The sequence below is a fragment of the Coccidioides posadasii genome, chromosome 4 (assembly GCF_018416015.2).
Source record: "Coccidioides posadasii str. Silveira chromosome 4, complete sequence".
NCBI classification, from domain to species: Eukaryota; Fungi; Ascomycota; class Eurotiomycetes; order Onygenales; family Onygenaceae; genus Coccidioides; species Coccidioides posadasii.
The window spans coordinates 954,291-973,802 of NC_089410.1; the positions used below are offsets into that span (position 1 = coordinate 954,291).

The following is a 19,512-nucleotide window of genomic DNA, read 5'->3' on the forward strand; positions in this document are numbered from 1 at the left end:
CCCAACAAAATATTGGCTTCCATGCACAGAGCTATCTCCCCCTTTATCAGCCATCTGAATATAAGGTACATGTTGCACGGTTGTTGGAAGAAGGAGCCTGTAACGCTATAATTTGTAATCATATTATAGGAGTATGACAGCCTCCATCTTTTAGCCATCAATCTCAATAAAATACTAAGCTTTACAAGTTCGTTCCGTTCTCATTTCCCTTTGCAAACCTGTTTTTCGATCGCTTGTCTGAAGCCGGCAGGTTCTCTCTCGCGGTTTGGATATTGTCCCGCTGCCCCAACAAGCCCAGCCAGTCCCCAGCGACGACGACAAAGGACTTATTGGAACCCAAGCTCCAGTTCCCCGTGAAACAGCCGCCGGAGTTTGGTTTGTCGTGCTTCCTTAACGTTTCCTCGTACAGACGAATCGCACTCTGAAACTCAGGTTCTTCACCCCACAGTCCGTCCAACCCCATGCTGACGCGCAGGTCGAGCGTGCCAATCCAGACAGCATCTATCTGGTCTCCCACCAGTGTGAGAATGGCGTCTAGGTTCTTGATGCCGATTTCGGACTCGATTTGGATGATGAGTGCAGCTTGGTTGTTGACGTTCTCCCAGATGGAACGCGATGAGTCAATGGTGACGCTGGAGCCCGCTAGCCAGCGGGCGGGAGGTGCAGAACGGCTTCCTTTCCGTACTGCGCCGAATTTGGTGGCTGAGACGACGTGTTCGGCTTGCTCGACGGTGTCGACTTGCGGGACTACGACCGAGGCACCTGCATCCAATGCGAAGCCGATATTCGCGTGATCATGACCCGGGACTCTGTGAACAAGGCCAGTGTTTAATGCTTCTCTCCGTCGTCACTCGTTGCAGCCAAATGGACAGTCCGGGGCATACTGACCTAACAAACGCCATGCTTCTTCCTTCGCTCACGTTTTGGATCGCGTGGACGACCTGACACAAAGTAAGCTGCATGCCTGGTGTATGGCCGCGAAGCAAATGCAACTCACACTTGTCATGGTCTCAACACCGCAGGAAGAGTGCTCCCAATCCACCCAGACGAAGTCAGCACCCAGCTGGGCCGCGATTCTGGCAGTGGGCACGGTCGGGAACGCCAAGTAGAAACCGAGCAAGGGCCCAATCTTGCCCTCATATGCATCTCGCAAGGCCTGACGAGCCCTATGTGGCTGAAGAAGCGATGGTGCTCGATAAGCTTGCATGCCCCTTACGCTCACTTCCTTGTGCTCTGAGCCAACAGCAGCCATGACTTCGGTGGAGGGGTAACTCTTTGGGGTGCAATGTGTGGGGAATGAAAAAGGTTATGGTGTGAAGATGCGAAATGGAACTTCTGGAGAATCATGGTGGGCCATGGCTCTGTAATAAAAAGCATAGCTTCGCCGAAATATCAAGTGCTTCCTCTGCTATTCGGTTGTCCCGGAAAGGACCACGGATCTTTCTTCCAGTCGGAAGATCCTGATTCAGCTGTTTGTGAAGGAAAAAAGAGAACTGGCCGCTCCGTGATTGGAGAGTAGGCTGCAAGGGCGGGGTTAACGTTCTGTGTTTCCAAGGACGCAGCACCTGAAGGAGAATTTCAGCGGCCTGGAAGCCCTGGAGAAACAGCTATAGGTTCTACGCCCTTGTCCTGGTTGCATTTCTCGGGCAAATATTGACCGCATGGCGCGGCTGAATAGAGTACGGGTATAGAGATGGAGAAAAGGAGCCCATTTCTCCCATACCAAAAATCTGAAAAAAAAAAAAAAAAAAAGGAGAATTGAGGAAGAAAATACTCCATTTTCCTCCGTATCCTGCACAATATTGTCCGAAGTGGTTAACGGTGTTGGTGCCAATTGACTCAGAGTTGCGGCGATTCCGTTCGGATCCGCCATCAGCCGTAAGTTCGTCAACCAACACAAACCAACATCTTCACACCCCCCACGACATCGAGAGTTCCTCGGCGGGCCTAGTTGCGGATCTCGAAAGAGCGGATGTCGGTCCATGAAGTTCCGGGAAATGATGGATTTCAGAGTATATCTGCAATAAGGTCCAGATTCCTGTGCTTCAGCTATGACTATTTTTTTTTTTACCAGCTCCTGAAATGACAGCTGGAGTCAAGAATAAACATTGAAAAGCGGGGGCGCACGGCGGAACAAGTTCTCCGAGAGACTACAGAGTAACTAGTTGCGCATCCCGGTTCAGATATAAATCCCGTTGTCGATCGCCAATCCGTACCTAACCACTTGGAACAGAGCCATCCATAAATAGTACCGAAGTGACGTCTAACCCGGAACTTTCCATGGAAAGCATGGGCCGTCAGAGCAAGAAAAGGCAGCCCAGATATAGCCGATTTCTGTGCTAGGGCTGAACGCAGGCTTTGTTTCCTCTCCTCGTCTGTTGTCAACGGACGAATCAGGAGACAAACGAAGGCATGCAGCCCATTGCGAGATGCATATAAAAGAAACGAGCTGATTCACGGTAGAACCATGGTGCAAACCTCGAATTTTCGATGAGATGTGTGGGCGGTGAATCTCTGAGGTAATCTTAGATGGAACATCAAATCCAACTTATACGAATCAAATGCCTGCCCTGTTCTGTTGTATGGCGCATATACGGAGTACGGTACGGAGTACTCAAAGAAACATGCAAACATACCGGTAGCTGAGAGGATATTCTTCGCCAAGTCCCAGGCAGCGTTACACTTGACTCGATAACGAGGCTTCAGCCAATACTATTTCGAGTTCAGTGTGTCCCGAGACCTCGCCAAACCTCTTCCAGCCGCTTGACTGGGAAAATGGAATGTATCCAAACCATCACAAGATGCTTGCAGAAACCAACTATTCAAAGCCCAGCCGTATGCATGAATTATAGAGCTGGTGCCTCTTTGAGCCAGGATTAGCATGGCTCTCCAACAACAGCACTGTTTCTTCAGCTGACTTCAATTGGATTAAGGAGTCGGATCCTCCTGACGTACGTATCTAGCTGCATAGTAGTCTGGGCTACCACACTATGAGTCGAAAGGTAAATGACTTCTCTCCATAGACGGCTTCCTGTTGTTTAAATAGTATTCACCTGGGGATTAAAAAAAAAAAAAAGGAAAGAAACAAAGAGGAAGAGTAAAGAGAAAACTGTTAGATAGAATGTCGTCGCACAATACCGACCACAACAGCAAATACATGTTTGCCTCGCAATCACATGTGCGCAATGCATGCGATGCCTGCCACAAGCGCAAGATCCGTTGCATTGTGTCGAGAAACGGCGGGCCGTGCCACAATTGCAGGTCAAGAGGCCTTTCATGCTACTTCCTGCCGCGGTATAGAAGCGGCAGGCCACGCCTACGCGAGCACTCGCCGCCCGACATGATCGAGGATCATTTGATTGCTACTCCCAGCAGCACTGTTAATAACTCCCCGTGGCCCACGTCTGAAAACCCGCTCGCAAGCCCGCCAGCAAGAAAGACTCCCAGGGCTAGCCACCAAAGCAGTAATGATGATCTCTTCGATTGGGTCCGTCCTCAAGACTTCGCACTACAAACAGAGCAACTGAGCTCCAGCTTGCAAGACTCCGGTCAGCCGCTCGGATTCTGTGGGCCCGTGGACGGCACTCTCCTGGGCATGCAACCCACTTTCTCGAACTTTGCTGATCCAACCCGTCGCTCCTTTACAGACGTACAACCCGACGTTGTGTCGCGATGTCGCCTGTGGTCAACGACTCCCAAGCAACCATACGATCGCAGTGGATCCCGAGGTGAAGAATCTAGAGAAGGGGGGTTTGCTAGCTTGTTGGACCATTGCGCGAGGCTTCAGCGACATCTCATAACGACTGACGAGGATACCTCTACAACCTCGGAAGAGGGTGCGTTGCCAACGCCCAAGAAACTCGAAGTGTCGGATGACCGGTTGCAAGATATCCTGGAAGACATCGACTCCAGCTGCAAACTCCTGCTTGAGGTGTGTGACGAGGGGAGCTTGTCCAAGCCAGCTTCTTCGACATGGACGAACCCCCCCTTGGATTTGGCTTCTGCATCCTTGATAACGGCCGTTGTATTTAAGGTTTTCCAGCTCTGTGAAGTCCTACTCAGCGGCCAGGGCCTGAGAGTGCGCTCCATGAAGGATGTTCTTCTCCAGAAGAGACTTGACTTTAACATCACCCAGGCGAGGGTTGTGGCGGCGCGGGTCGAGCAGTGGACGCAGAATAGGCGGCTGATTTCGCAGGAACTTTCGAAAAAGGCCATGCAAATCGAGGAAAGATTCACTAGCCAGCGTGGACGCGGCTCCATGGGGATGGTTGCTGAACCTGAAAACATGGAGTCTCCGAGGATATAGCTTCAGTGAAACACATTCAGTTCCAAATGATAACCTTGTTTCTCCACCTTCCAAGGTTCGCACCAGTATTTTATGGAGTGAGTGCAACGCATATCGGACTCCTTCGCTGGCAGAAGTTTTCTGTGCTTAATATCTCACACCGGACGCTGCAAATCGTTTTCCATTCAATGCTCTAGATCGCCTGGGGCTCGCTATCAATTATAACCCCTGGAACAATTAATCTCTTAACTCTTCTGTGAATAGGATTCCATAAAAATACTGAGATGGAAAATGGTATAAATTGTTGTGATTAAGAATATAATGGGGTTGCTGGGCACAAAATTTAAGCTACGAAAAGCGGTTAACAGGCTACTAGTTCAAACTAGTTATATGATGGTGAATGCAGATCATAGTAATTAGTTATGTTAAAACAAATAACAACATTAAAAGTCCCAGCAAAATCTGTTGGTTTCATATTAAGTGAAATTCAGCTCCAGCACCCCACATATTCTATCTCGGAATTCTCTATTTCGGAATTCATAGCATAGTCAGGTTGAAGCCCTGTTCAACTTCACAATTATAGTTCCACTTGACAATTGCAACACGTTATTTTCTTCTCAAACTGCGCCTTTCCTGCGAAGTGAAGGCAGTCCTTGTAGCCAGGGCATCTAAAACTTCCACTGCTCCAACCACAAGTCCATCCACTCCTCAGAAACCGGCTTGAGCATAGCCATCTTGGGGCTCTTCGCCAGCGTCTCCTTGGTCTCTAGACGAGGGCAATCCTTTCCTTCTACCGCTGCCTCGGCCAATGCCTCGAAGGAATCAAGCAGCTTCAGCCCCGGGTTCTGCTTCAAGCTAAGCGTGCCCGTCGCTTCACGCTGGGAATTCCGCAGATGGTCCACCCACTCGGCCCATGACACGATCTTGACAGATCCACCGAGATATCTTGCCACCACTGGGACTAGGCTCGACCAGTCGACGGAATTGGGGTTGACAGCATGATAGACGGGTAGGGAGCGAGTGGTAGTAGCGGTGGTGGACGAAAAGCCGTTGGCTGCACTTGTGCCAGCGGCGCCTGCGCCGTTAACGCCGTTACTGCCGCTGGGGGCTACTCCGGCTAGCTGGACAACGATGTCGGCGAGCAGGTCCACCGGTGTCCAATCGACTCGGTTCTGGGGTCCGAGCGTCGAAGGCAGGACGCCGAGGTACTTGGAACTTGCAATCATCTACGCCATCGCAGGACACCCTGTTAGCAACAATATCGTACTGTAAGTAGTGTGGCCGGTCTAGGCGTGGGTTTTGGGGAAAATAGCAATCAACATACCGTCGGCAGCCACTCTTGCTTCCCCCACATGCCTTTTGCGGGTCCCCGTAGCACCGGCCCTGCGATCTGTCCCACCCTACATATCGAGGCATTTACGCCGGACCTGGCCACAGCATCCTCGAGGATGAGTTCGGATGTGTGTTTCGCGGAACCGTACCCGTCAACCCTCGTGGTTAGGACATGGTTCGGTGCCTCAGGAACGACACCGTCTGGGCTCAGGTGACTGACGGTGCCAGCGGTCGATACGAAGAACAAGGAGGCGTTGCGGTTGCTGTTGAGCGAGAAATCAATCAGGTGCCGGACGCCGCGGATCTGAGGCTCAAAGGAGGCGATATCCCAGTTGTGGTTTACCGGCCACTGGTTGTCTGCCAGGGTCGAGTTCTGTTAGTCTACCAAGGTATATACGTGCATACCGCTAGTGTATCAGCGATGTAAAATGAGAGGAAGAAGCTCACGAATTATATGCGTCGTCTCCTCAAGGAGACAGTTGTAGGTCTCCTCTCCAAGTCCGAATCTTGGTTTCGACACGTCGACCTGCAGGAATTCGACCCTCTGTGGTGGCCAATCTGTAGTCAACCCTCGCGACATGCTGGCTGCAGTCTGTTTCGCCTTGCCATCCTCTGCCCTGTTGAGGCAGTAGATTTTGTTCACGCTCTGCTCTTGACACACGAGAGATTCGAGCAAGTAAGACCCCAAGGATCCGGTGCTTCCCGTCAAAATAACCGTGCAGCCATCTGCTGTAGCATCGAATGCTTTCCGCTTGGGAGTGGCGCATGGCAAGTCGGCGGTGTATTGATCACGAAACTTGGCCACGATCTCCCTTTGCAAATCGACGGAGGTATCAACGGTATCAGCTATCTTGTGAACCAGATTGTAGACGGCCTTTGTGAGTGAGTTAATGGTTGGATGACTATACACAAACTTGGCGGTACATGCAGATCTTGTCTCTTCACTGACATTGTGCTTCCCAAGAGCTGAGCGAAGAGAATTGGAGACACTAAAAGCAACAAGGGAATCGACTCCGGCGTTGAAAAGATCGTCATCCGGTCCGATTTCCTTTACCGTAGGTAAAGCCGTTACCAGCAGGTGTAGGATGCCTTGAGATATTGTGGTGGTGGAGGTAATGTCGATATGGGCTGCAAGGTTGCCATTTTCCAGCAGCCCCTTGTAAAAGTCCTCAGTGTCTTTCTCATACAGGATAGTCGTGTCGCGGCGCTTGACGGTGTTTTTGTCTGTTCGGACGAATGGCATGTCGGGCTTCGCAAACCTGATACATTCCCGAAATATGCGTGCCTCCCTGGCCCCACTGGCGTTCGCAACATGGACCGTTTCCATGATGCTATCTAGAAGCGCCTCGCGCTCTGCCGTCAATGATGGTTCGGGGTCTATCAGTTCGACAAGAAGCGTGGTCATTGCGTGACCAGCTCCAAGCTATACATGTTGTCAGTGAAAAGATTCAGCTAATCACGACGCGTAGATGGAGGGTTAGAGTGGCTAGCTCTTCAGAGGTGTAGAGATCAATGGATTGCACCAACCATTAGGCAAGCGCTGACGGCTGGATGGCTGTTGATGATTGCTTCAGCAGCCAGAGGGTGGATCTTCTCTCCATTTGACATTACAAGCATGTCATCCGTTCTCCCTCTATATATCCACAAGTTTGGCTTTGTGGGATGTGGAGCGTACAAATCCTTTAGGGTCATTTCCTTCGAATCAGGGAACGTATGGAAAATACCCTGATAGAGGTCGGTGTATTCCTCGTTTCGAATAACCCAGTGCTCGTGGATAACATCGTCGATCTTTCTGAAGTCAAATCCGGCATAGGGGTGGAAGGAAAAGTATATCCAGTCCTCACGCTCCACGAGAAGACTTCCTTGGAAGAGGCCTTCAGAGGTACCGGTGATGTTTAGTATTCGAACATATTCGTTGGCCTTGTTGGCGCTGGCGTAAGTGACCGGGCCTTTTTTTCTGGTTAGCAGCCAAAGAACATATCTACATTGTATTTTGCTAGGGATTGGGCCTTAGCTGTCTCACCCCCAGATGCAATTATGATTTTGGAACTTGCAAACTTCGCGGATATGGTAGGCGTGTCTCCTATATCATCCACTATCGAAGGGACAATGCTCCAGACTTTGATGTCTGTGTTGTCGAGGAGAGAATCAATAAGGTTAACTGTTGAAAGTACACCCACCGGGCCAAGCACGTTGCTGGTGCCATAAAAGGCCGTGATAAGGATATTCATAATCAATCCGGCGCCCTAAGACGTAGCTCAAGTTAGCTTGATGTACGACTTAGTTCAGGCTCCTTCTCAGGCTCCTTCTCATTTTTATTTTAATTTTAATTTTAATTTTTTTTTTAACGGATATTAAGGTCTAAGACAAATGGCATTCTTACATGATAGAGGGGAAATGCTGAGTAGAACCGGTCGCCTTCGTCGAAGATGACAGTCCAAGGAGGCCGTCCCTCGCTTTCTGGCAATAAACGAGTGGCATCCAAAGTGCCGAGCAGGGAGTTACTCCAGACGATGGGCTTTGGAAGGCCAGTCGATCCCGAGGTGTGAAGCACACAAAAAGGGTCTCTGGCCGCCTCCTGGAAAGACTTGTTGTATGGATAGAGTGGAACAGGTGTCGCGCATAGGAGATCATCGGTTTCGGGGATCTCCAATACCTTCATAGGGCGCCGGGAGAGGAGCTGCGGCAGCATTTCCGGCTGCTCCTTTGGAGATACCCATATGTCACATTTGGACGCGTTCAGTACCGCAACCGTGGCCTCGACACTGTTCCGCGGAGACGGTAAGAGAGCCTACAGAAGTTACAATGACGGGCTCGGAGAGGATTGGGCGAGCGACGCTGACCTTGTAGCCCGCCTTGACGCAACCAAGGATAAGCAAGATATATCGAAAGTCGTTTACTAGCTTAGTATCAGTATAGATTACGGAACAAGCCAGCGGTCTTCCTGCGGGTTGGGGGGTGTTTTGGGGGGTTGGGGGGGGGCTATACGAGGACCAATGTACCCGACGGTCGGGAATGACGAGCCCTTCCCCAATTTTGACTCTAGCCACCAGGCCGTCCTGTTGACAGCGTTTGCGAAGTCCTTGGCGGTGATATCCCGGAATCCCTTGGAGATATCGCTCGAAAGTGAGAGCGAATATGAAACCCGCTCAGGGTCGTCACGGGCCCTTTCATCCACAATAGTAATAGCGAGGCGTCTGCCATAGTCCTTGGGGACGGCCATACTGAGCAATCGAGGCTAGAACTTGAGCTTGGATTGCAATCCTTAACAAACGAGCGACAAGTGCCCGTGCTGTGACTGCATCATGGTTATCTTTATACGCATCTTAAGAGAGGTGACGAATGGCGACATCGACGATGGCGGCATTCCCTCGATGTAGTCTTTCATTTAGATCGGAGGAAAAAGCGGCGAATTGGCCGATTGAGGGCGGCATATTGACGGAGGATATCTGCGGAGGAATACCCCTTTAGGATGCCCCGTCGGACCGGCCTCAATATGGCCGAAAATCGCCCGCGGTGGCCAAGGGAGGTTGCATTCTCACGGGATGCACTCGTCTAACGCAGTAAGAGAAATCAATTGCGTCGCGTTCAGAAACTGAGACTCAACGCATTCACAAGTACAGAGCAACTAGCCGATCCTCCCGGAATGTGCAAGTAGCCGGGTGATCTGGATCCGTGCTCCGTACAGTGTCGCGATGCTAGTCTCCATGTAAGCTCTTAGGAGCAAGCGAGTGAGGGGAGGAACTCTTAGGGAAATAAAGAAATATCGAGCATTCTGGGAGCACACGCTTCTTGAAGAGTAGAGTACAATGAGCCTCAGCTGTTCAACGGACTCTTTATTTTTTTTATTTTTTTATTTATTTTTTTCCTTCGAGCGGAGGCAGCGTTTTGCTTGATCACATCAACTTCTTTACTTATATCTTTTTTTGCTGGCTGAAAATCAACTTTGATCAGTTACGTTACTTAACTAGTTAGTTAAACGTATGACCCAAGACAGCAATTTCCATACAAGAAAGCTACGTAGTACTCAAAGAAGAAATCTGGCTCCATATTAGCTATGTTATCGTCTGTCGACGCCAAACCCAAATGAGGCTATAAGGTCGAAGGACACCTTTTGTACGAATTAGCTGTCCATCCCGCGAACATTTGTCTTTTGGCTACGGAGAACGGAGTAATATTATTTGAAAACTGTCTGAAGATATTTATTTCAACTGCTCCGTAGACTGGCCGGAAGATGTCGAATCGCGAATCATGCCAGCAGCCCTATGGAGAGCGGAAAATGAGCTGCATCCGATGCACTCAACTGGCTGAAGCCTCGAGCGCAGGGTCAAGATGCTATTCTCCATGTAGTTAGTGCTCTCTGGCTTCTCAGCTCGGATCTTTTCTTGATCTGATGCAGGGTCTTTTCCTCTCGTCTGGCCTGTTAAGTCCTTAGGAGCAAGTGAGTGGGTGAGAGTGCTCGAAATAGGTTGGTTTTGTTTCCTCAAGATTCCATGCATGCCTAAACTATTAGTTAGTTAACTACGCTTGTTGTGTCGCGAGTCATTCAGCATCGGGAGCACGATCGCCGGGATGGCCGCGATGTCGATCCCCATCGGAGGCGTGCGGGTGAACGCTAACAGCAATGCTGGTGTCGCCGGGTCCGCCGGGAAGTCTGGAATGGCCTGGATTGCTAGCAAGCGCATGGATGGGTGGTCGCTTGGGAATCTGGGATGGTCGTCTCTCTCTGCAACTGGTCATGTCTGTCACGCATTCACTCTCGCGTACGGGAGTATTTTGCTCATTCATTCGCAACATCTCAGAATTCGATCTTCGTCTTCTTTGAAGGGAAAGACCTCTGGAAGATAACTAACTCTCAGGCCTTTAACTAGCCGTCAACCGGCGGTTCTGGAGGCCTGGTAGGCCCAGAGCACAGCACAATCCTGCTCAATCAAAGGGGTCATAAAAGCTCTCAAAATATCATTATTACTGCTCGAGTCCACACCGCTTCATTTCAAGTATTTTGAACAAACCGTGCTATCTACGGAGTAGTCGCCTCCTTTTTTTTTTTTTCCCCCGACTTCTCTGGTCGTCGGCCTGGCCGATTGAGGCCTTAGTTATTTGTCCTTATTGGTTGCCCGTATTCCCCCTGGCGAGTTTCCCGGGCATCAAGAAAATCCTGGTTGCAACAGCTTTTCAGCTACCCTCCTTGAGAGAAAGCTGAGGAAAAGCAAGCAAGCAACGTGCTCGAGTAGTGTCATGATCCCTGGCAAAAAGTGAGCACATTTTCACTTGCATTCCAACAAGATGGAAATGCCTTAACCGCTCTCTCCCTCCCTTTCTTTCTTTCTTTCTTTCTTTTCCCTTCTTTTTTCTTCTTCTTCTTCATTTTTTTTCTTTTTTTCCCTTTCCTTTTTTTTTTTTTTTTCTCTTTTCCTTTTTTTTTTTTTTGGTTTCATTCTCCCTTCTGGCGGTTCCTCTCCCAGGCTCCGTCCCCCTTCAACCAAGGCCGCTATGGAGGTGCTGTCTGAAAACAAGGCGGATGTTCTGCCCGATGGCGACACAGCGGCGCCCGTCCGTGACAATGACAATGACAACGACAACGACAGTGTCAAGTATCCCAGCGCTTTCTGGGCGTCTTGCGTCTCTGTCGGAGTCGCTTTGGCTCTCTTTCTGGTACTTGCTGACTCTCTTGACGTGGCATACAAAATGCTAACTCTAATGCCACAGGTCGGTTTGGATATGGTAAGCGATGATGCCTTATTGAATTCTCTTCCCTGGCTCATGCTCGCCGATACCCTATGGTTCTGGTCGCGGTAGACTATCGTTGCTGCTGCCATTCCTCGCATCACCGATGATTTCAAAGGCATCAACCTCGTCGGCTGGTACGCTTCGGCCTACTTTATTGCGCTAGCTTGCTTCCAGCCTTTCTGGTAACTACGTACCCTCCTGCTCCCTCTCTTCGCGCACTGTTTGAGTCCTTTGCGCCTCTTACCCGGACTGCTCTTAAGTCAAGAATCTGCAGGGGCAAGGTCTACCCTTTCTTCTCGATCAAGTACACCTTTCTGCTCGCCGTCTTCATCTTCGACCTGGGCTCACTGGTTGCTGGTAAGAACGCTAATACTATATCCATATCTACCACTCCCCAGGACTGATTGGTCTGTTCAATGGAGGCGTGGCGCCCAGCAGCACCGTCCTCATTGTCGGGCGCGCCATCATGGGTGTAGGCGGCGCAGGCATAGCGTCTGGTGGATATGCTATCCTGGGCGTCGTCGTGCGACCCAAGCTCCGGCCGGTCTTTACAGGCTTCATCACCACCATCTATAGCATCGCCAACGTTTTAGGCCCCGTCGTGGGTGGCATCTTTACCCAACAAACGACCTGGCGGTGGTGCTTCTACATTAACCTGCCTATTGGTGGCGCTTCTGCCCTCGTTATCTTCCTGCTATTCCGCCCTCCCCAGTCTACCCACCTGAGTAAGGCCCCGCTGAAGGAGAAGCTGTCGCACATGGATCCTATCGGCATAACCTTCGCCCTCGCCTCGCTCATTTTCTTCACGCGTGCGCTCGAGGTAGCCGGCATTGATGAGGCATGGAACTCGGCCGAGGTCGTCGGTTTCCTCGTCGCCTGCGCCGTTTCCACGGTCGCCTTTGTAGTCTCGCAGTACCTCCAGGGCGACCACGCCCTTCTCGTGTCACGACTGCTCAAAAAGCGCATTGTCGCCATGGGTATGGCCTTCGGCTTCTTCCACGAGGGCGCCTTCTATCTCCTGCTCTATTACGTCCCCATCTACTTCCAAGTCGTTGTGGGCGTCTCGCCCTCCAGGGCCGGTGTCTACAATCTCCCCCTGCTCATTAGCTGCGGCGTTGGCTCCGCGCTTGCGGGTGTCCTTGTCTCACTGTTCGGCCACTACGTCCCACTCATGCTATGGGCCAGCGCCGGTGGATGCATCGGTTCCGGCCTGATATACACCCTCCATGCTGCTTCGCCCCAGGCCCAGTGGGTTGGCTACCAGTTCCTCGCTGGCCTCGCCTACGGGTCCGGTCTGCCACTGGCAATCATCGCGGGCCAGGCCAACGCGCGGGCTGAAGACCTTGCTTCGACCACAGCCATGTTGTTATGTAAGTGAAACCCCACACATTCTCTCTATAAAATGCAACCCATTTAAATCAGGCCCCTAACCTGCACTCTAGTCTCCTTCTGCGTTGGCTCATCGACCTCCCTGGGTGCTGGCCAATCCGTGCTGAGCAACCTCCTCTTATCCAAGCTTCCGTCCCTAGCGCCCAACGTAGACCCGCTCAGCGTTATCGTTACGGGCGCCACTGAAATCCGCAGCGCATTCCCCGCTGATGTTGTTCCAGGCATTGTGGAGGCCTACCTCTACTGCCTGCGTGCCGTCTTCTTGATCGTCACGGCCTATGCTGGCGTGGCGGTTTTTTTTCGCCGTGGCTAATAAGTGGGAGAGACTAAAGTTGAAGGGGTAGGGTGACCGAGTGCGCTTGGATATATAACATGGTTATATGATGTATATTTCAGGTTATTCGATGAGTATAGTAGAAAGTGTGTAATAAAATACAAGACTCTTCTCATTCATAGATATATATTCCCCTATTGACGGATCTCCTTTGCTAGGTTGAGAGAACTAGAGTTCATAGTCAGTGTGGCTAATATTTACTGGAAAGTCGCTTAATTACAAAGCGCCCAAAGCATTTCTTAAAAGTAAGGAATAAAGGAATATAATATGTAAGGTTTTGAGTTGAAATCTATTTCAGAGAAAATAGGAAGAGAGAAAATGAGCCTAAAAGGGAGTGATAGAAATTTCCAAATATTAAGCAATAGATATGTAGGGATACCGCACGATGAAGCAAACGGCTCATCAATGTAGTTTAGATAGGCAAATTCAAAACCATCAAAAAGGCCTAAGTACCTATCATTCAAGTCCTTTCCACTGAAACGTTCTCTACTACAGCTTCGTTTACCCTCTCCCTGAAGTGAGTTGGTCTCCCATCTTCGTCCCGGACGAGTTCGAGCCTCGGATCCTCCTCAAAATCTCCCTTTGGCCCGCTGATGATGGTCCCGTCCGCCAGAATCGCCACGCAGCAGTGCCAGGGTGTCGTGTAAGAAGTGCTTGTCGGCAACAGGCTAATGGAAACTTTGTGTTCGCCCGTGGAGTGGTGGATGCTCAGGCGGAGGTAATCCGGGAAATTGTGCTTAACAGCACCCGCGAATGCCTGATAGGCTAAAGGTTAGCGTGTCATCCCATCGACGTTGGTCAAGGTAATAAACGAGTAAAAACAAAACAGGGTCCTAAACTTACATGTCCGCGGCTGATCATCTGCTGGGCCACATACTTGACGTCCTTGCGATATTTGTTGACACTCCTGTTCTTGCCTAGGGGAAAGATGTACCGGAGATCGTTCTCCAGGAAGCGCTTGTAGCCGCAGTACGTCAATCTCGTGTCCTCGTTCTCGGCGATCTCTTTGGGCACGTCTAGATCCGGCTTGCTGAACTTATTTAGCAGCGCTCGTCGAAAGTTCGTCGCATTAGCGATGTATGTGACTTCGTCAAGCTTCTCTGGGAGGCCGGGGACGTCAATGAGGTCCCTTAGGCGAGTGAAGCGAATGTGAGTACACTTCGTCTCGACGGCGAGGGCGCGCAGAGCTTCACCGTATTCCCAAACGTCGCGGTCCGGGATGGTGAAGAGATCTGGAAATGCCTAGTTAGCATTGGGACCAACGCGCAGGGGATAAAAGGAGCTATGAGGTTTAGATCGGATCACCATTGTAAACCAGCCCGTCGGAAATGATGAGCAGCTCCGCCCCGGGATTGTAGACATCGCCAATGGCCTCGCACAGGTCATTTAAGCGTTTCAGGGACACTTCCTCGGCCTTGTCCGGCAGAGTGCCGAGCACCTTGTAGACCTTATTGGCAGACTTCCAAGGGAAGGCCGGCAGGCACATTTGCACCACTTGGCCCTTCTCAACGAAATTGCGGATCACTGAAATGAATTTGGGGGCACCCCGGACCCAGAGATCATGAGCGTCGGGTGATTTGGCGAGGAGGTATGGCTTGAGGACAGAAAGGATTCTCTCCGAGGTGTGTGTATGAACGTCATATTGCTGCCCCTCATCGAGGATGCCATCGACGGGGGCCGGGGTCAGGCATGGTTCTTGCACAGGCTCTAACTTCGGGGCCTCTTGAACCGAAGCCACCTTGGCTTTGGGCCCTGCGAACGTTGGCTCCTCAGAGCCGATTTCAGTCCGGCTGGGCGACATGTTCAGATAATAATATGATAGGGGGTCGGAAAATCAAACGGTGATCCTTGATTCGGTAGCAGGAGCAAAAAAAAAAAAAAAGGAGAAAAAGGTTGAAGTATATAAAGGCGGCTCGTTCACGGTGAGGCCTCACGCACAAAATGAGAACCAACAAACAGGGTCAGCCCCCTGGAGAAATGGTGGCAAAGCTGACCGGGAGAATTGCCATAGGTCCTTTACTGAGTGGAATAGGACCTAACTGAATAGTTCTCGGCATGCGCGTGAGATTTCTTGAAATCGGGCCACGGAGGATTTCTGGCCAATTTCTTTTCAGCTCAGGCATGGCGTTCCCAATGAACCGAAAATTACAAAGCCAGGTACATTGACCCGCTCGGCCAAATATAATAATGCGAGCGAAAGCTGATGTAGAGCCCTTGTCGGCAGATTTTGTATCCTGGCAAGCCGCCATATCACCGTGGCCTCCCACGTCATAGGACTGATTCTCCAATCCCTATTCGTGCGGGATTTGGTTAGAAGAGATCTTAGGCCCCAATAAATCTCCTTCTCTTGACTGTGCAGCCCGAAAGCTGTCGCAGCAGAGAAAGAAGGCCCAATTCGCTATAGCGAAAGTAGCGCAAAGCATGGCACTTGATAAAGGAAAATGGAAAAGAAAACACAATGCAGCGATATGAGAGGGCAAATCGCCCAGCCAGAGTCAGGGGCATCAAGCCAGCAGAGTCCATCATGAAGTGTTGAACTAACCAACTGAGCCAAAAAGGATCAATCCTTAGAGGCTAGAGGCGCTCTAAGTCTAACATGAAGAAACGGCATGGAATCCGTATAACTGTACTGGGACTGGTACGGAACGGCTCAAGTTAGACGCGGAATGTCCGGTTGCGTCATTGCGTCACATGCCGCGATCATCGTCAGCCAACGACAACCTTGCCAGCCAGCAATATTCCCGTCTGAGAGATCAATTAACTACTTTGTACATATTTATCAATCTGGTTGACCGTTTGAGACAACCCGATCAAACCAGCCAGGTCATGGCTGGCCGTTCCACCCAGTTCACTCCGCCGCCTTCCCCGCCTTCTCCATCAGCATCGTTCTATGATATCAGCGACGACGAAGAGGGCGAGTACAACACCATCACCCATACAAAGACGGGGAAGGGGGTCAAGCTGTTGTTCTCTAAGAGCAAGGTCTGCGATTTCGGGCTATTGGCAATCCCTTTCCCACACAATCACACCAAGTATTCGAATGAATACCTATGGCTGATGCCTTCACAATCTAGGTCTACGTACACCCTACTCCCTCATCGAAAGACAACATACCGGGGTTTATAGCCCTGATTCAGCAGAAGCCCTCTCCAACCGACGATGGGAATAGACCTAGTTCGTCATCCTCTTCAACATCTTTCAGTGCCGCTTCATATCTTCTCGCCTGGGTCCCCGAATCGTCTTTGGGGGATGCCTACAACACATATGTAAAGGTCGATCTTTCAGATAGCTCATCTCCTCCGCGCCAGTCATATCTTGTGCCACCGTTGCCAACCACGACGTCTCATGGCGATTCCATCGGTTTATATGCTTTTGCTATCCCCTTGACCCAGATATACTCGCTGTTGGTACGCCCGCCAAGTCTGGGTTGGTGGTTTGGAAGCGTTGTTATAAATACAAAGGCCGGGGATAGCTCTCCGGCTCTATTTTTCCATGACAGTGAATGTGAATCAACCATTCTGCAGAAAAAGAAGAAAACAAAGGAAAGCTTTGACCCATTTGAAGATGGTCACATGTTTTGGGGAGGCGACGAGGTTCTGAGATGGTTGAAAAGATATGTGGAGGTCTACCGCTCAGGCGTGGATCCAAATGTCTATCTCATTAACCCATCAGAAGAAGACAAGACCTCATTTGGAAATTTGTCTGGAATAGACAAGGCGTCCCGGCCTCCTGGATGTACTCAAACGGCTCCCAAGCCACAAAGCGACGCAGGAATGGACCCAATCACCAAAGCTTTAAAAGAAACGAGATGGAAGGTTTTGGAACAATTCAGCAAAATCACCACGTTCACTAGACGGACGGCGCAGGATCTAGCCGAAAACCCCAGGGTACCACCGCAGGTGAGGCGACTCATGAGAAATCCAGAAATCCAGACACTTCAGGATGAATTCGACAGTGCCAGATTATATCTTGCTAGGTGGGCCATGGGCATCGCGGAACAGAGCGAGCGTGAGAGAAATCAGCGAATATGGACTGCAAAGGACGTATTAGCCATGGAAGATAGCTCTGTTGGCGAATTTGAAATATTGAATATGGAAGCAGCAAAGATGACAATAAGCGAGAGGCGGAAGACTGTTACAAAGGAAGAATGGAACAGCTGGTTCGACTCGATTACTGGGCGGCTGCAGATTACCCCTGATGAGGCGAAAGAGCGCATCTTCCATGGTGGACTTGATCCCAACGATGGAGTGCGAAAGGAAGCTTGGCTATTCCTACTCGGAGTATACTCGTGGGATAGCAGCGAAGATGAACGAAAGGCGATGATGAATTCGAAAAGGGATGAATATGTGCGACTTAAAGGAGGCTGGTGGGAACGCATGATCGAAAGTACCTCGACAGCAGAGGATTATGAATGGTGGAAGGAGCAAAAGAATCGAATAGGTGGGTAATCTTAGTTTTATCCATGGGTTCAGAATCTACACAGTCAGAAGGCTAACTGACAACCATCCTTGGGGATTCGACATGCAGAGAAAGATGTTCATCGCACGGACCGTACTATACCGCTCTTTGCGGGAGAGGACATTCCTCACCCAGACCCAGACTCTCCATTTGCAGAGACAGGAACAAACGTCCATTTAGAACAGATGAAAGACATGCTTCTTACGTACAACGAATATAACCGCCACCTAGGTTATGTTCAAGGAATGAGTGATCTCCTTGCACCGATATATGCTGTCATGCAAGACGATGCTGTGGCATTTTGGGGCTTTGTCGGCTTCATGGATAGAATGGTAATGTCTACAGCCCCTAATTCTTCCTAAAATGTAGGATTAAGCATCTAACGACCTTTAAGGAGCGGAATTTCCTTCGCGATCAATCTGGTATGCGGGAGCAGCTGCTTACTCTCGACCAACTTGTCCAACTCATGGACCCACAGCTTTACATCCACCTCCAAAAGACAGATAGCACGAATTTCTTTTTCTTCTTCCGCATGTTCCTTGTATGGTTCAAGCGAGAGTTTGAGTGGGTAGATGTCTTACGGCTGTGGGAAGCCCTCTGGACGGATTATTTGTCCAGCAGCTTTCATATTTTCGTTGCACTCGCTATATTAGACAAACACCGGGATATCATCATTGCTCACCTGCAACACTTCGACGAAATCTTGAAATACGGTACGTTGCTGTCTCAATTTGCCATGGTTTCGTTTCCACCTTACACCTTGTCGCCTGGAAGCTAACCGTAAATGCACATACAGTAAACGAGCTCTCTAACACAATAGACCTAATACCCATCCTAAGTAGAGCAGAAGCACTTTTTTACCGCTTCCAGAAAAAAGTCGAGACCATCGATAAGAAATACAATTTTCCCAGCGCACCTGTGCGTCAACGCAAGCCTATTGCGTTCGGGTCCGCCAGGGCATCCCAATCGCAATCCCCCCCATCACAGCAATCTAACCCTTCACAGCAATCTAACCCTTCACAGCGCTCACCATCAGCCCCGCAAGTGATTTCCGCCAGCGGTGTCCAGGGCCTTTCCAGGCGTGATTCCAGCAATCGACAGTCCCCAAGCGCCAGCGATGATACTGTCCAAGTTATCTCACCGCTGCTTCGGAAGCTGTTGGGTAAAGAAGTGTCGCGTCTCGAGAGAGGTGAACGCAGCTCTGGGCAATAGAGATGGCTCAATCGCGGCTCTAGTTATTCTAATTGTATTAGTCATTGGAGATGGATCTCGAAGTATCCGGAACGAGGGGCGTTTGCGGCTACTCAGGGTGGTTTTCTGAGTATGATTGTCTTGGTAGCAATTTATGCATACATACAGTTTCTAGTTAAATGTGTTGCTTGGATCATAGGCTATGGGGATTGTTGCGATTATGCTTCTCTTTGCTACTAATTCTGAGATGAGAGTGAGTACTCTAGATATAATTGCTTGTATTAATTATTTGCCACTATATCGGCTAACTGAGGCATGAAAGATAACCCGCCACTCTAATCTCTTATGGACAATTGAAAAATTAAATTATTGAAAAAGCACACCTAAAATCAATAACGCCAAAGGAGCCGGTTGGTTTCACAGGGTATAGAGTGAGGATGCAGCAGCTGGTTTGAATGTCAATGCACCTTGCGGAATGGAAGAAGCAGGTCCAGGCAAAATGGATGAAAAGAAATATCCTCCCATAAAAACAAGGCCTAGCGGAGACAAAAGGATATCTTGTTGAAAAGCCAGAGGAGAGCCCAGGCAATTTTGTCGTCTGGACGAGAAACCCAAACACACAGGAAAAAAAAAATATAAAACAGCTACAGCATGCACCAGGCAAATGTAAGTAAAATCAGCCAATATGAAAAGAAACCACAAATAAAAAAGAAATGTTCCTGCAATGCCCGAACCTGATCAAACCTCTGGCCCGTCAACGCCAGCTATGTGACCGTAAATTCTAGTGTTTAAG

The 19,512-nt window shown here is 50.0% G+C and overlaps 6 protein-coding genes across 7 annotated transcripts; 3 read left to right on the forward strand and 3 right to left on the reverse strand.

The window, feature by feature from the left end:
• Positions 1 to 106: 106 nt before the first annotated feature.
• Positions 107 to 1,252, reverse strand: D8B26_007220 (uncharacterized protein; the record flags this gene model as incomplete). Its single annotated transcript, XM_066125466.1, has 3 exons — positions 107 to 809; positions 889 to 941; positions 998 to 1,252. 3 exons carry the CDS (start codon positions 1,250 to 1,252, stop codon positions 182 to 184), a joined length of 936 nt encoding a protein of 311 aa, XP_065981548.1. The 3' UTR covers positions 107 to 181.
• Positions 1,253 to 3,340: 2,088 nt separating this feature from the next.
• On the forward strand, positions 3,341 to 4,306 carry D8B26_007221 (uncharacterized protein; the record flags this gene model as incomplete). The annotated part of the gene is made up of 1 exon (XM_003072051.2): positions 3,341 to 4,306. One exon carries the CDS (start codon positions 3,341 to 3,343, stop codon positions 4,304 to 4,306), a length of 966 nt encoding a protein of 321 aa, XP_003072097.2.
• A 302-nt stretch (positions 4,307 to 4,608) lies between these two features.
• D8B26_007222 (putative NRPS-like protein biosynthetic cluster) lies at positions 4,609 to 8,940 on the reverse strand. 2 transcript variants are annotated; one of them, XM_003072052.2, is made up of 8 exons: positions 8,606 to 8,940; positions 8,461 to 8,516; positions 8,001 to 8,408; positions 7,641 to 7,863; positions 7,145 to 7,566; positions 6,065 to 7,040; positions 5,610 to 5,974; positions 4,609 to 5,511 (listed from the first exon to the last, which is right to left on the reverse strand). In XM_003072052.2, exons 1-8 carry the CDS (start codon positions 8,838 to 8,840, stop codon positions 4,954 to 4,956), a joined length of 3,243 nt encoding a protein of 1,080 aa, XP_003072098.1. In that variant the 5' UTR covers positions 8,841 to 8,940; the 3' UTR covers positions 4,609 to 4,953. The 2 variants fall into 2 exon arrangements, with proteins under 2 accessions (XP_003072098.1, XP_065981549.1); XM_066125467.1 differs by having other exon boundaries at positions 4,609 to 5,531.
• Positions 8,941 to 11,040: 2,100 nt separating this feature from the next.
• D8B26_007223 (uncharacterized protein) lies at positions 11,041 to 13,192 on the forward strand. The gene is made up of 6 exons (XM_003072053.2): positions 11,041 to 11,272; positions 11,327 to 11,341; positions 11,417 to 11,529; positions 11,622 to 11,704; positions 11,770 to 12,717; positions 12,790 to 13,192. The coding sequence occupies exons 1-6, from the start codon at positions 11,111 to 11,113 to the stop codon at positions 13,047 to 13,049; spliced, it is 1,581 nt and encodes a 526-aa protein (XP_003072099.2). The 5' UTR covers positions 11,041 to 11,110; the 3' UTR covers positions 13,050 to 13,192.
• Positions 13,193 to 13,402: 210 nt separating this feature from the next.
• D8B26_007224 (uncharacterized protein) lies at positions 13,403 to 14,871 on the reverse strand (the record flags this gene model as incomplete). Its single annotated transcript, XM_003072054.2, has 3 exons — positions 13,403 to 13,827; positions 13,914 to 14,302; positions 14,376 to 14,871. The coding sequence occupies 3 exons, from the start codon at positions 14,869 to 14,871 to the stop codon at positions 13,531 to 13,533; spliced, it is 1,182 nt and encodes a 393-aa protein (XP_003072100.1). The 3' UTR covers positions 13,403 to 13,530.
• A 1,025-nt stretch (positions 14,872 to 15,896) lies between these two features.
• On the forward strand, positions 15,897 to 18,931 carry GYP7 (GTPase activating protein; the record flags this gene model as incomplete). Its single annotated transcript, XM_003072055.2, has 5 exons — positions 15,897 to 16,052; positions 16,145 to 17,510; positions 17,598 to 17,860; positions 17,923 to 18,241; positions 18,325 to 18,931. The coding sequence occupies 5 exons, from the start codon at positions 15,897 to 15,899 to the stop codon at positions 18,738 to 18,740; spliced, it is 2,520 nt and encodes an 839-aa protein (XP_003072101.2). The 3' UTR covers positions 18,741 to 18,931.
• Positions 18,932 to 19,512: the final 581 nt, after the last annotated feature.